The 18,368-nt window shown below is 37.1% G+C and overlaps 1 protein-coding gene across 3 annotated transcripts in view; it reads right to left on the bottom strand.

The window, feature by feature from the left end:
* Positions 1 to 16,110, bottom strand: part of LOC117326057 (regulator of G-protein signaling 22-like) — a 49,550-nt gene extending 33,440 nt beyond the window's left edge. Inside the window, exon 1 of one of the 3 annotated variants that reach the window (XM_033882654.1) lies at positions 15,947 to 16,110. In XM_033882654.1, coding sequence (XP_033738545.1) covers positions 15,947 to 15,988 — 42 coding nt within the window. In that variant the 5' untranslated portion in view covers positions 15,989 to 16,110. Of the gene's footprint in view, positions 1 to 10,467; positions 10,975 to 15,946 lie in introns of those variants that run through there. The other 2 variants (XM_033882656.1, XM_033882655.1) reach the window with 2 other exon arrangements.
* Between the last annotated feature and the right edge of the window lie 2,258 nt (positions 16,111 to 18,368).

Genomic DNA, 18,368 nt, shown 5'->3' with positions numbered 1-18,368 from the left:
GATACTTTGTTCGGTGCCTCAGCCATCTTGAGACAGGTATTTTTGTGACAAAGACAATGAAAACATTGTCACCTTGCTGATACACAAAACGGACAGTGAAAGCTAATAAATCAATATATTGAGTGTATTAAAGACTACAGTATTGGAGGTTTAAAGTTTTAGCTTCTTATCGAAAATGTGTTATCCCCACGAGATAGCGCCACACATGTTTTAAGAGCACAAAGTGTGGACTGGCGCTCTTCTAAGTCCAGCCTTTTGTGTTTTTTATTATCCATATGAGAGAGAAATCAGAACTACATGTACGGGACAATATTTTACCATGAAGTAATAAATAATTTATAACTCATTTAGATCTTCTGTGAAACATTGCATCTCGGGTGACGGCAGGCATCAAAATCCCAAAATCGAATTGGATTTCATCAATATTGGCTGTTTTAATGCTGACCAAGGTTCATAACAATTGAACAATTGGCTTACACATAGGCCTGCAACCGGAGGAAATGTCAGAAATGTTCTATGGCACGTAAATGTGATCGATAGCGAATGTAACGTAAGATTCTACAAGTCCCCTGTCAACACCCATAAAGGCAAGGTACCTGACGCTTTCTGGTCACCATATGTTAGAACACATGGTCATGTTTAATATAAAACACAGGTGTTATATAGTACCAAATGTTTTACCGTATTCATCTAGCAGTAATGTCTGGTAATAAGCATGTGTCTGATAATGTATGGTAATAAGTGCATGATTTCCAATAAGCCCATGCCTAGTAATAAGCCCATGTATGGTTATAGGCCCATATGCCTCACAATAAGCCCATGCCTGGTAAGCCCATGTATGGTTATAGGCCCATATGTCTCACAATAAGTCAATGTCTGGTAATAAGCCCATGTCTGACAATTAGCCGATGCCTGACAATAAGTCCGTGCCATGTAATACTATTAAGCCCATCCATATCTATTGCAGTTAAGTGAAAAAAAACATACAAAAAATATCTCTTCTTTTTCCAGCAATAGGATTCTTTGAGTCAAATTTTGTTTTACCACCCTTTTTAATAAGTTAATTAATGTAGTAATTTATTGTACAAATCCAGAGTTTCAGTTTAATATGTTTTATAATATTTCAATTTCTACTCAAGTTGGACTCAATGAAACTACCAAACTTAATCTGTTTCATTTGCTCATGAATTTGACCAGATTAACATTGATCAGTGCGTATGAACACCTAGACAAAATCCTTCCGTGAAATGATTTCACTTTTTCTACATGGTTGTTATAAACATGGAATAATTATTAAAATTATCAAATTTATAATGTATTCTTGTATTTTATGAAAGACCAGATATGCTAAATACTTCTATTTTGACAGAATAATGCTTTTTTAATCCTAAAATGGCGGACTATTTAACTCGACCGACTAGACATGCACAATCCGGAACTCCTCGGACTTTTCCGCATTTGGACTTGCACAAGCTTCGAGACATTAATGTCTAGCGACTTAGCAAACAAATGAAATATAAGGATTGAATCTTGATTTGGTCGATTTCATGGGGTCATGAATTGAGTTGTTCTTGAGACAAATTCAACATGAACTGCCTCGCAGTTCATTAAATTTGTCTCAAGAGCAACTCAATTCATGACCCCATGAAATCGACCAAATCAAGATTCAATCATTAATTGGTGGTACCTTGTGTAAAATGAACATTTCCGAACCAGTTAAACTGTTGGAATAGATAAACTATCAAATCAACCAGGCAGGTTTGCTTTACCATTGTTTTTTTTGTTTTTTTTCTAAACAAATATCTACTCTTTTCCTTTTTTACTCCAATTTTGGGAGATATACAGTGTATCTTTTCCCATAGATTTACATTTACATCAATGGTACAAGTGTTTTAATATTCACTAATAATTTATATTTGTTTTGCTTAATTTGAAATGTTTACATAGAAGCCACACAAAACAAGATCAAATCTGTTCTTAAGACCACATCTCTAATGCCAAAAACTAAATAAAGAGTGACTGAAGAGACAGTAAACAGGTGTGGGTATCGTAGTGAGTATGTGTGGCTACCATATTGAGTATTAATGTGTGGGTATGGTAGTGAGTATAAATATGTGGGTACCGTAGTGAGTATAAATGTGTGGGTACCGTAGCCAGTATAAATGTGTGGGTACCGTAGTGAGTATAATTGTGTGGGTATGGTAGTGATTATCATTGTGTGGGTACAGTAGTGAATATAAATGTGTGGGTACCGTAGTGAGTATAAATGTGTGGGTACCGTAGCGAGTATAAATGTGTGGGTACCGTAGCGAGTATAAATGTGTGGGTACCGTAGCGAGTATAAATGTGTGGGTACCGTAGTGAGTATAAATGTGTGGGTACTGTAGTGAGTATAAATGTGTGGGTACCGTAGTGAGTATAAATGTGTGGGTATGGTAGTGAGTATAAATATGTGGGTACCGTAGTGAGTATTATTGTGTGGGTATAGTAGTGAATATAAATGTGTGGGTACCGTAGTGAGTATAAATGTGTGGGTAACGTAGTGAGTATAAATGTGTGGGTACTGTAGTGAGTATAAATGTGTGGGTACTGTAGTGAGTATAAATGTGTGGGTACCGTAGCGAGTATAAATGTGTGGGTACCATAGTGAGTATTATTGTGTGGGTATAGTAGTGAATATAAATGTATGGGTACCGTAGTGAGTATAAATGTGTGGGTACCGTAGTGAGTATAAATGTGTGGGTACCATAGTGAGTATAAATGTGTGGGTACCGTAGTGAGTATAAATGTGTGGGTACCGTAGCGAGTATAAATGTGTGGGTACCGTAGCGAGTATAAATGTGTGGGTACCGTAGTGAGTATAAATGTGTGGGTACCGTAGTGAGTATAAATGTGTGGGTACCGTAGTGAGTATAAATGTGTGGGTACCGTAGCGAGTATAAATGTTTGGGTACCGTAGTGAGTATAATTGTGTGGGTATAGTAGTGAGTATAATTGTGTGGGTATAGTAGTGAGTATAATTGTGTGGGTATGGTAGTGAGTATCATTGTGTGGGTACAGTAGTGAATATAAATGTGTGGGTACCATAGTGAGTATTATTGTGTGGGTATAGTAGTGAGTATAAATATGTGGGTACCGTAGTGAGTATTATTGTGTGGGTATAGTAGTGAATATAAATGTGTGGGTACAGTAGTGAGTATAAATGTATGGGTACCGTAGTGAGTATAAATATGTGGGTACCGTAGTGAGTATCATTGTGTGGGTATGGTAGTGAGTATAAATATGTGGGTACCGTAGTGAGTATTATTGTGTGGGTATAGTAGTGAATATAAATGTGTGGGTACCGTAGTGAGTATAAATGTGTGGTTACCGTAGTGAGTATAAATGTGTGGGTACCATAGTGAGTATAATTGTGTGGGTACCGTAGTGAGTATAAATGTGTGGGTACCGTAGTGAGTATAAATGTGTGGGTACCGTAGCGAGTATCAATGTGTGGTTACCGTAGCGAGTATAAATGTGTGGCTACCGTAGTGAGTATAAATGTGTGGGTACCGTAGCGAGTATAAATGTGTGGGTACCGTAGTGAGTATAAATGTATGGTTACCGTAGTGAGTATAATTGTGTGGGTACCGTAGCGAGTATAAATGTGTGGGTACCGTAGTGAGTATAAATGTGTGGGTACAGTAGTGAGTATAAATGTGTGGGTACCGTAGTGAGTATAAATGTGTGGGTACCGTAGTGAGTATAAATGTGTGGGTACCGTAGCGAGTATAAATGTGTGGGTATGTGTTGATCCACTTTATTTCTCAATGTACCACCCTTCACTGTATCAATGTAAAAAGACCATCTACCAATAATGGCACTTTTCCCTTCATTCTTAAGTGTGGCCTTCATAGACAGATTGTTTTATTTAGGGGATTAAAATCCTCCCAGCAGTAAACTTGTGGAGTAATTTACAACTGATGTTTATATCTTATACAATAGAACCTGTCTAATCTGAAGTTTTTGGATCAAAATGTACCTAGAAATGTCTACAATGTGATCTATAAGTTGTGTGGGGTTTTTATAGTAGATTACACTCAATCCTTCTGCGTTTAGAAATCACTCTTGGGAGGAAAAACCTGTGTCAACCCCATTAGTTGTATAATACAGATCCAGATAACATTGAGAAGCAATACAATGGTAGTGTCCATGATAAAATGTCTGGTTGTGACCTTCAAATCAACGGTAAAAAGGAGTTTTAAAGGATCACCTAGGAAACCTCCTTTCAATCAATTTCATTGTATGGTAATCAGTTTATCATATCTGTGTATATTAATTTATACAAAAAATATACTATGCCGAATTTTAAACATTACTTCGGTTTATCATCATGATTTTAAAAGAAATATCTGGTGATTTTAGCGGGATTTTTTAACTGTTTGAGTAATGCTGCAGTGGGTAGTTCTATAAGTGATCTCTAATCAAAAGATTCAAAATCTCAATATTTGAAAACAATCATAAAAAATAATCAAAAATATGAAAATTAAATTCTAGGAATCAAAATCCAGGGAAGAATGAAATGCCAATGAAAAATATATCCACTTGCTAGGTAGGTAATGATAATTGGCAAGGGACGTAATTCTTACCCTTTTATGATAATGTTTATGGTAATCTATAAATTATTAACTGCCCTTTTTGGCCCTAATGGAAACATATAAGGGGCTAAATGTGAAGGGAAACACACTGAGACAAGAGGAAAGCAACATTGATATTTCAGGGTACAGGCAAATAACTCAGGATGATTTTTAAGGTGAGAATGAATTCCACCACATAGTCCAACCACAGGTACATCATATAAGGTAGGATTTTTCAAAACTGAATTATTGATTTTTCTTTGTTTTCATGGTAAATACTCAAATGTGATTGGTCGAAAAATACTTTTCATTCTTCTATGAAAGAAATTCCGTGAATGGCGCGAAAAATGTGACGTCACAATATGACAATTGACGTTGCGTATTGATTTGAGAAAAATAATCCCATTTAAAACCAGTAAAATTGTACATAAAACATGTTTTAAATTAGAAAATCATTTTCAAAAATTAATTATAAGCGTGGATGTCAATTTTTTTTTAGTTTCATCGGGGTATGAAACAAATTTTGTTTGCAAACTTCTGTAAGAATCCGCGTAGCAAACAAAATTTCATACCCCGATGAAACTAAAAAAAAATGACATCAATGCTTAATAAAACTCTTAAGCAAATGGTATCATAGCTCTGAAAGATCAATCCGAAAACATGATTTGGCTCTATCTACTGATTGATGAGGGTGGTCACAGGTTGGGTCTTTTAGGACTGGACTCGTCCTCCTGGTTTAGTCTACCTAGGCTATCCTACCATTACAGGGCATATTCGTTCTTAATATTTGTCAGCATAACGAGAAGAATTATTTTGGGTATCAAATAGTTTTTAATTTGTTCAAATGTTTTAAAATGTAGAAATATATTGTCTATTTAATTATCACTTCAGATGAATTTCAAATTTGTTCACATGGATACGAAGGTAAACATTTTATATGATATCCTGGTACCTTTGAAGAATGTGTTGTTGGTATATTTCAAGCTTACAAGGCCCAGAATCTAGACATTAATTTCCCCCAGAGACTTTTGTTTGTATATGTATAATGACATACTTCATAGTACTTGAGGAAAACATCATGAGTAGATTCAAATCAGACAAATTATGGACAGCCACTTTACCGTCAGAGCTACCTAATCTTACAGCAAATATAATCATGCTTCTCCCTAAGATCCACCCAAGGGGTATATCCTAGGTACACCTACTATACTTATATTGATATACTCCAGGAATACCCCTTACTACGTACTTCAGAAATATCACACACGACATTCACACAAAACATACACCAGGAATACCCCTCATAACATACACCAGGAATACCCCTCACAACATACACCAGGAATACCCCTCACAACATACACCAGGAATACCCCTCACAACATACACCAGGAATACCCCTCACAACATACACCAGGGATACCCCTCACAACATACACCAGGAATACCCCTCACAACATACACCAGGAATACCCCTCACAACATACACCAGGAATACCCCTCACAACATACACCAGGAATACCCCTCACAACATACACCAGGAATACCCCCACAACATACACCAGGAATACCCCTCACAACATACACCAGGAATACCCCTCACAACATACACCAGGAATACCCCTCACAACATACACCAGGAATACCCCCACAACATACACCAGGAATACCCCTCACAACATACACCAGGAATACCCCTCACAACATACACCAGGAATACCCCTCATAACATACACCAGGGATACCCCTCACAACATACACCAGGAATATCCCTCACAACATACACCAGGAATACCCCTCACAACATACACCAGGAATACCCCTCACAACATCCACCAGGAATACCCCTTACTACATACTTCAGAAATATCACTCACAACATACACCAGGAATACCCCTCATAACATACACCAGGAATACCCCTCACAACATACACCAGGAATACCATACAAAAGATACACCAGGAATATCCCTCACAACATACACCAGGAATACCCCTCACAACATACACTAGGAATACCCTCACAACATACACCAAGAATACCCTCACAACATACACTAGGAATACCCTCACAACATACACCAGGAATACACTCACAACATACACTAGGAATACCCTCACAACATACACTAGGAATACCCTCACAACACACACCAGGAATACCCTCACAACATACACTAGGAATACCCTCACAACATACACCAGGAATACCCTCACAACATACACCAGGAATACCCCACAAAACATACACCAGGAATACCCCTCACAACATACACCAGGAATACCCCTCACAACATACACCAGGAATATCCCCACAACATACACCAGGAATACCCCCACAACATACCCCAGGAATACCCTACAAAACATACACCAGGAATGCCCCTCACAACATACATCAGGAATACCCCTCACAACATACACCAAGAATACCCCTCACAACATACACCAGGAATACCCCTCACAACATACACCAAGAATACCCCTCACAACATACACCAGGAATACCCCTCACAACATACACCAAGAATACCCCTCACAACATACACCAGGGATACCCCTCACAACATACACCAGGGATACCCCTCACAACATACACCAAGAATACTCCTCACAACATACACCAGGAATACCCCTCACAACATACACCAGGAATACCCCCCCACAACAAACACCAGGAATACCCTCACAACATACACCAGGAATACCCCTCACAACATACACCAGGAATATCCCTCACAGCATACACCAGGAATACCCCTCACAACATACACCAGGAATATCCCTCACAACATACACCAGGAATACCCCTCACAACATACACCAGGAATTCCCCTCACAACATACACCAGGAATACCCTCACAACATACACCAGGAATATCCCTCACAACATACACCAGGAATATCCCTCACAACATACACCAGGAATACCCCTCACAACATACACCAGGAATACCCCTCACAACATACACCAGGAATACCCCCACAACATACACCAGGAATATCCCTCACAACATAAACCAGGAATATCCCTCACAACATAAACCAGGAATACCCCTCACAACATACACCTAGGATACCCCTCACAACATACACCAGAAATACCCCTCACAACATACACCAGTAATACCCCTCACAACATACACCAGGAATACCCCCCCACAACATACACCAGGAATACCCCTCACAACATACACCAGGATACCCCTCACAACATACACCTAGGAGACCCCTCACAACATACACCAGTAATACCCCTCACAACATACACCAGGAATACCCCTCACAACATACACCAGGAATACCCATCACAACATACACCAGGAATACCCCTCACAACATACACCAGGAATACCCCTCACAACATACACCAGGAATACCCCTCACAGCATACACCAGGAATACCCCTCACAACATACACCAGGAATACCCCTCACAACATACACCAGGAATACCCCTCACAACATACACCAGGAATACCCCTCACAACATACACCAGGAATACCCCCACAACATACACCAGGAATACCCCTCACAACATACACCAGTACATTGTAATACCCCTCACAACATACACCAGGAATACCCCTCACAACATACACGAGGAATACCCCCACAACATACACCAGGAATACCCCCACAATATACACCAGGAATACCCCTCACAACATACACAAAGAATACCCCTCACAACATACACCAGTAATACCCCTCACAACATACACCAAGAATACCCCACACAACATACACCAGGAATACCCCCCACAACATACACAAAGAATACCCCTCACAACATACACCAAGAATACCCCCTACAACATACACAAAGAATACCCCTCACAACATACACCAGGAATACCCCTCACAACATACACCAGGAATACCCCTCACAACATACACCAAGAATACCCCTCACAACATACACCAGGAATACCCCTCACAACATACACCAGTAATACCCCCACAACATACACCAGGAATACCCCTCACAACATACACCAGGAATACCCTCACAACATACACCAGGAATACCCCCCACAACATACACAAAGAATACCCCTCACAACATACACCAGGAATACCCCTCACAACATACACCAGGAATACCCTCACAACATACACCAGGAATACCCCTCATAACATACACCAGGAATACCCCTCACAACATACACCAGGAATACCCACACAACATACACCAAGAATACCCCCTACAACATACACAAAGAATACCCCTCACAACATACACCAGGAATACCCCTCACAACATACACCAGGAATACCCTCACAACATACACCAGGAATACCCCCCACAACATACACAAAGAATACCCCTCACAACATACACCAGGAATACCCCTCACAACATACACCAGGAATACCCCCCACAACATACACCAGGAATACCCCCCACAACATACACCAGGAATACCCCTCACAACATACACCAGGAATACCCCCCACAACATACACAAAGAATACCCCTCACAACATACACCAGGAATACCCCTCACAACATACACCAGGAATACCCCTCACAACATACACCAGGAATACCCCTCACAACATACACCAGGAATATCCCTCACAGCATACACTAGGAATACCCCTCACAACATACACCAGGAATACCCCCCACAACATACACCAGGAATACCCTCACAACATACACCAGGAATACCCCTCATAACATACACCAGGAATAACCCTCACAACATACACCAGGAATACCCCCCACAATATACACCAAGAATACCCCTCACAACATACACCAGGAATACCCCTCACAATATACACCAGGAATACCCCTCACAACATACACCAGTAATACCCCCACAACATACACCAGGAATACCCTCACAACATACACCAGGAATACCCCCCACAACATACACCAGGAATACCCTCACAACATACACCAAGAATACCCCCTACAACATACACAAAGAATACCCCTCACAACATACACCAGGAATACCCCTCACAACATACACCAGGAATACCCTCACAACATACACCAGGAATACCCCTCATAACATACACCAGGAATACCCTCACAACATACACCAAGAATACCCCCTACAACATACACAAAGAATACCCCTCACAACATACACCAGGAATACCCCTCACAACATACACCAGGAATACCCTCACAACATACACCAGGAATACCCCTCACAACATACACCAGGAATACCCCCCACAACATTCGAACCTATATCATTTACATGACAACCCCAGATCTGTTTATTTCACTGTAAAGGGTATAATCACCTCTCATTTTAAGTAGTGTAGCATATACAACATAGCAGACATTTTATAGTCATAGCTGGATGAAGTTTTTAACTGTTAATAAAATCATTATAACATTGGCTGTTCCTACAGAAAAACCTGAAAGTAAACAGAGCCTAATCACCCATACATGATATCCTATCTAACATTGTGTATAGAGACTATGTCCCAGACATTGAAAATAAAGGGTAGCTGTCAAAGTTCTCAAAATGTCTAAAACACAAGAGGAAATCCATACACTCATGATATACTTGCATACAAATGTTTACATACAGGAACCGACATACTAAAAATGTACATCCATTGCTGTCCCTACCAAAATGTATATATATATATGTCTGTCAATATTTACATACAGGAACCCACATACTAAAAATTTACATCTATATGTCTGTCGATATTTACATACAGGAACCCACATAGTAAAAATGAACATCTATGTATGTCGATATTTATATTACAGTATATTTCACCTGAAACAATACTATTTCTTAAATATTAATGAATAAATACAACAAAACCGTCAACAATATCCAAATATTGAATGTTCACTTACCAAAGTCTTAAATCCTAAAACGATATGAGCCTCCATAGCTCTATATCACTGAGGTAAGTAAACTTTTCAATGCCCGTCACATTTAAGTAAATCCATACTAACGGGAATTTTTTCTTTCCGTCAGAAAAATTCCAAGTAGACTTTAAGATTTGTCACATTTTGACCTGTGGAACTTCAGATTGATCCCAGGTAAACATGTCTCGTTACAGGTGGGTTCTGACAGGTAAGTCCGGCCGGTGATAAGAGCGTTGCTAGAGGATATAACATTAGCCCCTCACACTTTTCTTTGTTAATACAAGGGCGTAAGCCAGCTAGCACTTTAACCAAAATGGTATTGATGATATTGACAGACAAGGCCACGCTAACACTGAGGACGTCACTATGAAATGAAGCCTGTTAAAGAGCAATGACCCATGCACTGTAGATCACAACAGTTACCAGTCGACAAACTTCGCACAGACCTGTATTATAAACAATTAAAGTTAATATCGCCCTTTCTAAACTATAGTCAGATTAATGTGCCACTGGACTAGGGTAGAACACTATTATAGCTGTACATATATAGGTGTACATGTATATATATGTCAGCCTGATGTGTATATATAATATCTTAGGTAGAATGGGCCAATCAAAAGTCAGCTTAAATTCAACTAAAACAGATTTAACATTACATATCCAACTTTTTAAATTTGACAACCGATGAAATTATCTTAATATCAGGTGTGTCTTAGTCAAAATGAATCTTTCAGTTCGAAATTATTTCGTCATTCAATTCTGCAGAAGTTATATTGACCAAATCATAATAGACAATTAAGCTGTAAATACATTGTGTACATTGTTGCAGAATGATTGATATATGTAGCTGTAAAAAAGCTAATAAGCTTAACGACAAAGAAAAGAAATATATTTCATCAGGGATAACTGCTTTCATAATGTTCAAAGTCACCTGGTATCCCATCGTCAGATAGATCAACATTTACGCATAAGTTACAGAAAAACACCAAACTATAGAAAGCATATTTTGGGTATTTTGAAAGAAAAAAAAATACAAAAAAAAAAAACATATCAGTCAAACTAACAAATCTTTAGAAGTATTGTGTACAGTAAAGATCTATGTAACAGACCGTAACTTAGAAGTTTCTTTTTAAATAGCAAGATCTACTTAATTGATTCAAATGCATTACACAAAAATTCTTCCCTTTCAAAGTAGAACTTATATCAACCATATTTAAATTACCAGCAAGATACTCGTAAAGGCTTGAAAAGGACTCTGAATAGAACTTTTTGATGTTGACAAGAAAAGCGCTAAAGAGATTAATTCCCTGCATATTTATAATACAAGACTCACTGAAGGGTGTATAGTAACTGTATATACTATATGCCTGGGTTTCATGCTTCGGGTATTAAAGTAAAATTGATCCGCAGTTGTTACCAGGTGTGTAAACAGAAGAGCTAATCAACAGGAGGAAGTGGACAATGGCTACAGTTGATAGCAGTACAGTAATCGTTAAACGATTAGGTATTTAGTCAAAACTCATACTAGCGTTATTACTGTCCAACGATTGTCAAACGAAATCAAAAAGTTCTCTAAATAGATTTTGCATTATTGCCTTGAAGTTAATATTCATTGATTTTTTTTAATGTATTCTAACTCTGTTTTAAAATATTTGTCAGAAACAGCTGTCATTGAAAATTAGTAAGATAATTCATTGTAGAAGGTTTTTAATCACTGTGCTTTGTAACAAGCCGGAGTTATGTCCCTTGGTAGTCACAGCTAATTGATCATTTAATCTCTTCTCAGCTATAGTTTGTCTACACTAAATAAATCTCCACACAGAGGATCAAAACAATGAAAACTTTTACCATCAAACCTGTTACATCATAAAATACCCTTACATCATTAAATACTCACAACAATAATACCCAAACCAATAAACTGTCCCTTACATAAACACCACTAAACACACTTGCCAGACTGGTTCTTATATACAGTATCTAGTCATAGCCTCCAGAGTTGAAGGTGAAACAGTAATCAAGGATGAGTTGGGTTCTTATCCAGTCATAGCCTTCAAAATCAAGGATGAGTGGGGTTCTTATCCAGTCATAGCCTTCAAAATCAAGGGTGAAAAGTTGTTCTAATCCAGTCACAGCCTTCAAAATCAAGGGTGAGTGGGGTTCTAATCCAGTCATAGCCTTCAAAATCAAGGATGAGTGGGGTTCTAATCCAGTCATAGCCTTCAAAATCAAGGATGAGTGGGGTTCTAATCCAGTCATAGCCTTCAAAATCAAGGATGAGTGGGGTTCTTATCCAGTCATAGCCTTCAAAATCAAGGGTGAAAAGTTGTTCTAATCCAGTCATAGCCTTCAAAATCAAGGATGAGTGGGGTTCTAATCCAGTCATAGCCTTCAAAATCAAGGATGAGTGGGGTTCTAATCCAGTCATAGCCTTCAAAATCAAGGATGAGTGGGGTTCTAATCCAGTCATAGCCTTCAAAATCAAGGATGAGTGGGGTTCTAATCCAGTCATAGCCTTCAAAATCAAGGGTGAGAATGGTCTAAAGGGTACCAAGGAAAAAATTAAAGGCATTTATATGCAATGAGTATCAAGGTGTTATAATTTGTATTTGCTAAGTGTATTTCAATGTTAATCTCATTGTGTTATATTAGGTATTGCTTACAAAACATGTATCAAATGTGTGTTTTATTAAAAAGTGCTTTGCATGCAGAAAAGCATCACAACAAAACAATCCCCTATTCATTGTTGGCTCCATTTTACACCTGAACAGAAACATCTGTGGTGAATAGAATGTACTTTATAGACTCAGGTTATTATACCAAAAAATGAAAAAATATTCTTTTATCATCATCAGTTTTTATCAAATTAATAACTGATACAAAACAAACTAAACTTGAAAAATGTAACAGTATATGTGATTCCAGCATTTTTGAAGATTTGAGCTGGTCATCAGAAATCTGCAAGTGTGCAGACCTGAATAATTCTATAGTGGATTTGGAAATAATGGAGGCCGACTTTTAATCGAAATGTCTATTGTCTGATATTTGAGCCAGAGTAAACTGGAAAACAGTTAGTGGAAGGGTTAACAAATGTCTAATGTCTGGTATTCTTGGGGACAGAGGAGAGTTGACAAATATCTAATACCTGGTGATGGGGACAGAGGACACCTCGCAAATGCCTAATGCCTGGTGAAAAAACTCAGGCTAATTATATTGTATTTATAGTAGCCTGCTGAGGCTTTAATATTTGTTTCTTAAAATTTTATTCAGGATAAAATATATGAAAAATATTCTAAAAGTTTATTCTTAATATTTTACTTGATATTTGAACATTTATTTTTTATTTATTTTTTTTTTTTTCATTTTGAAAACAGCTAAATCCTTTTTGGAATACATGTAAGTATGGAATGCAGAAAATCTTCATAATATCCAGAAAATCAAACACTTCAAAATATATTAGTCACAGTGATATATTTCTATTTTCAATTACTAGGTGTTGGCTTCACATTCCAGGAGTAACATAGGCTGGTATTTCAATTCCAAAGTAAATACACGGAAATCTGAAGATGTAAAATATTGCTGCTCTGTACAGTGTAATATAAAATGTGAAGTCTAATATATGAGCCATGAAGGAAATAAAATCTCTTACAACAATGAAATTGAATTCTTGTCTCTACCTGTAAGTGTATTATTCAATTAAGATTTTGATTATATTTTATATCATTATATAAATTACTTGACCTTTCTATTGTTAAAATAATTGAGTCTTCTGATATCCATGATCCCATGGGATATGTAACATATGTTCTACCATTCAAATTGGGAAAAAGTTGGAATGTCCTTCAAAACAATCATATATGAATGTAAAATCAATGATCTGATCGAGACAATCTTTGAGAGAATTTCTGTGTATGTGACCAGTATCAGCTCATATCATCAATAATTGTATTGTAAACATGGGCCCAGTTATTAAAAAAAACTTAATTAGTGAAAAATTCATTTCTCCTTTATTTCAAAACCTTATTCCTTAAAAGAGACAGGTAGGAACAAGAGAGTCTGTGACTGATAAGTGTTACAGTTTCATAAAATCTGGTCAATTTAGTTTTTGGAGAAATGATTTTATATGGATTTTAAAATTGTTTTTTAAACTGCGAGTAGCCTAATAACCTTATGAACAACTAGGCCCGGAGATTAATCATATGCCACTGTCCAGAGAAAGTAGCACATAAGTAAAGGGCAGTAACTCTATGTATAGGAGAATATCCCAGACAATGTGACACATGATGAACAAAGGGACATAACTATGTATAAAGTTGTACAAAGGGACATAACTCTGTATATAGTTGTACAAAGGGACATAGCTCTGTATATGATTGTACAAAGGGACATAACTCTGTATATAGTTGTACAAAGGGACACAACTCTGTATATAGTTGTACAAAGGGACATAACTTTGTTTATACTTGTACAAAGGGACATAACTCTGTATAAAGCTGTACAAAGGGATATAACTGTATATAGTTGTACAAAGGGACATAGCTCTGTATATAATTGTACAAAGGGACATAACTCTGTATATAGTTGTACAAAGGGATATAACTGTATATAGTTGTACAAAGGGACATAACTCTGTATAAAGCTGTACAAAGGGATATAACTGTATATAGTTGTACAAAGGGAAATAACTCTGTATATAGTATAACTCTGTATATAGTTGTAGGTGGTGGAGCATATGAGGTATGTACCAGACAATGTAACAAATGATGAACTCTAACTTTATATATATTGAAGTGAGTCACCCATATTTAGTATGCAACATCACAAGAGATACTTTCATCCAAAATTTGACAATAACAGCTGAAAGGATGAGATATATCCCAGGCATGGTGACACATATATAGACACCCATGGTGTCACAACTGAAAGGATGAGATATAACCTGGGTTAGCATGGCAGTACAGACAGATTAGCTCACAGGTAGAGTCACCTCCTGTAGTATCAGTGGGGGACTTAAAAGTGATTTTGTAAAAACATATTAACTCTAGTATGAGTCTGAGAATTGATTCTAGAACAAACCTATCAATAAAGGTCTCTCAAAGAAGCAGAGAAAAGTGGTCTTAATAGGGAGGGGACCTTTATATAGAGGTTCATTTACTCTGAGTAGGGAACCAAAACAGCCGTATAAAGAACTCTTGTCATCCCAAGAGATAATATTATACCTTATATGACAATTTATTATACATACTGTATGTGTGAGATACGCTGAAGAAAAAGTGAAATAAGGACTAACAGAGGACAAACCCATTGAGGACTAAATGTTACTGGTTACTTGAAGCATACACTGTATAATTCCCAATGCCTTCCATTATTAATAATCGCTAAAATAAAAAAACAAAAAAACTTTTCAACAAAATGAAACTGTAAAATTTCAGTTTACATTAATAAGTTATCACATCATACCTACCGGCTTGCGATCCTTAGTAACAGTGTGTATTTTACACTCCATTATCGCACATTCAATCCATTCTTAGTCAGAATCACAACCTTTTCACTTTCTGGTACTATATACACATACTGCCTTTCATTTCACAGCGAACTACACAGATTTTCCTCATCATATTTGCAGAATATAACTCCGATCAAACACGCGCACTAGTAACCGATCGCACTGCTAACATAAAGTGCCGTTAATCATTATAGGGTCTCGATCGGAATATACATTGTGTTGTGCGTTGGTGAGGCATGCATAACACCATATCTGTCACCTCATTGTGCCCATCTCATTACCTCCGTCTTGGACATTGTCGTCCATTGATTGTGGGCTTACAAATCGAGTCCAGTATCACAATGTGTGTATTGGCTGATCAACAGACCATGTAATTGATAAAGTCCACCATCAATGAAATATCAAATTATAACTGATTAAATCAAGTCCAATCATTCTGTAACTGTTGACATTAACGCCATTTCCTATACTTTATATACTGCGTTTTCGGGTCTATCGACTCTACAACGAACTACAATGTTCTATAGTTATAAGATCCATTGGAATCTGGCATAAGAAAACATTTTCCGGCACTTTCTTATTGTATAAACATGTTAAAAACTTTCTATCAAGGTTTTACCCTACCTTACAAAATGTATCTTCTTTCCGAAAGAATTCCAAATATGATACATATTAATAAATGCTTTTATAAAGTCTATACAGGTAAAATTGAAAAAATTAATTAATTTGTTAATTTGGATTTAAAATAAATAAAACAGAAGAATTGTAAGTTAATGTACTAGAGAGCCCAGAGCTAACACACCATCTAGTGGAGATACACATCTCTTAAAGTTTGATAGTGGTGTTCAGTCATCCAGAACTAATTACTATGCCCTAAACATTATCAGTCAATTTAACCTTGGACTCTGTAATCATGAACTTGAGATATTGCCTATGAATAATTACCTGATGTATTATTTAAGTTTCATTACATAATGGTCAGCAAACAGTAATACATGCTCTTAAGGACACAAGAGGAAATATATGAGAGGAGATTTTGATTAGATCCTGATAGAACTGATTATTTCTTATGCAACCAGGATTCAACCAGGATATGAGATCCTGATAGTATCTAACTCAAATTTGACCCAGGATATGTGTGAATAGTCGACCTTGAACACTGAAATTGGTATTGATCTGTTAACACAGAAAATGTCTTTAGTGCCAATACTCAATGACAACCCAATCACACATCCAACTGACAGCCAAATTGTCTTTATCAATAGTTTATTCTGAACAATACAACAGTTTTCAAGTAATCTAGAATCCAGTACACCACAACTGATTCAAATAATGGTTTATGATTTTATACCACTGTAAAAATTATTTTCTGTTGGTGTACTTCCACACTTATAAAATATGTTTCCCTGTACGTGTATATTGATAGTTAATCTCATGATTCAATATGTGAATTTGTAATGTATATACGACCCATCCAAAGACAGCCAAGGACAACCACTTCTCAGTTCAATTTTATCTACATTTCAGGCTTCACTCTGATGACATTAATAGACTGTAATTACACTTGGAATCCTGGGGAAAAAATTCTGAAATACCTGAAGGAAACCCATGTGATTGTATGGTTATAATTAATACATCTTAAATGCACTGAATGGTATATTTTTACTGGTGAAATAGGAGGTTTTATATAAACATGAGGTCCATAGGCCTTATGCAGGAAGCTCATGCTTTGTGTTTAAAGGTTTTAACACATCTGACCCTTTGTGACCTTAAACGTTGGTCAAACTCATTCAATTGGACAAACTTAATAGTTTTTCACTCGGGCATGCTACTTGCCCAAAATCATGAATCTGCACCTTTTAGTTATTGAGAAGTCATTTCAAAATGACATTTGACCCTTGTGACCTTGAAAGTAGGTCAAGGTCATTTAGTTACACAAACGTGGTGGCCCTTCACATCAGCATGCTATATTCAGGCCCAATATTATGACTCAAAGCCTTTCTGAGTTATTGAGAAGAAGTTGTTTTAAAGATTCAAACATATTTGAATTTGTGACCTTCAATATAGATCAAGGTCACTTATTGTCATAAACTTGATAGCCCTTTATACCACATGCTACCGGCCTGATATATCATGGCCCTGAGCCACATGGTTATTGAGATATCATGTTGAGATTTTAACACATTTGATCACTATGAACATGAGAGTATTTGGTAGCCTTTCACCCCAGCATGCTACTGGACCAATATCATGACCCAAAACATTTCGGTTATTGAAAAGAAGTTGTTTGAAGATTTGACTCCTGTGTGGTTAAGGTCATTCATTTGACTATAAAGCCCTTCACATAAGCATGTTACTGGTCCAATATCATGACCGAAAA

This window comes from Pecten maximus, chromosome 4 (assembly GCF_902652985.1).
Source record: "Pecten maximus chromosome 4, xPecMax1.1, whole genome shotgun sequence".
NCBI lineage: Eukaryota > Metazoa > Mollusca > Bivalvia > Pectinida > Pectinidae > Pecten > Pecten maximus.
The sequence above is the reverse complement of the archived record's forward strand: the minus strand, read 5'-3'. Positions and strand labels throughout refer to the sequence as shown.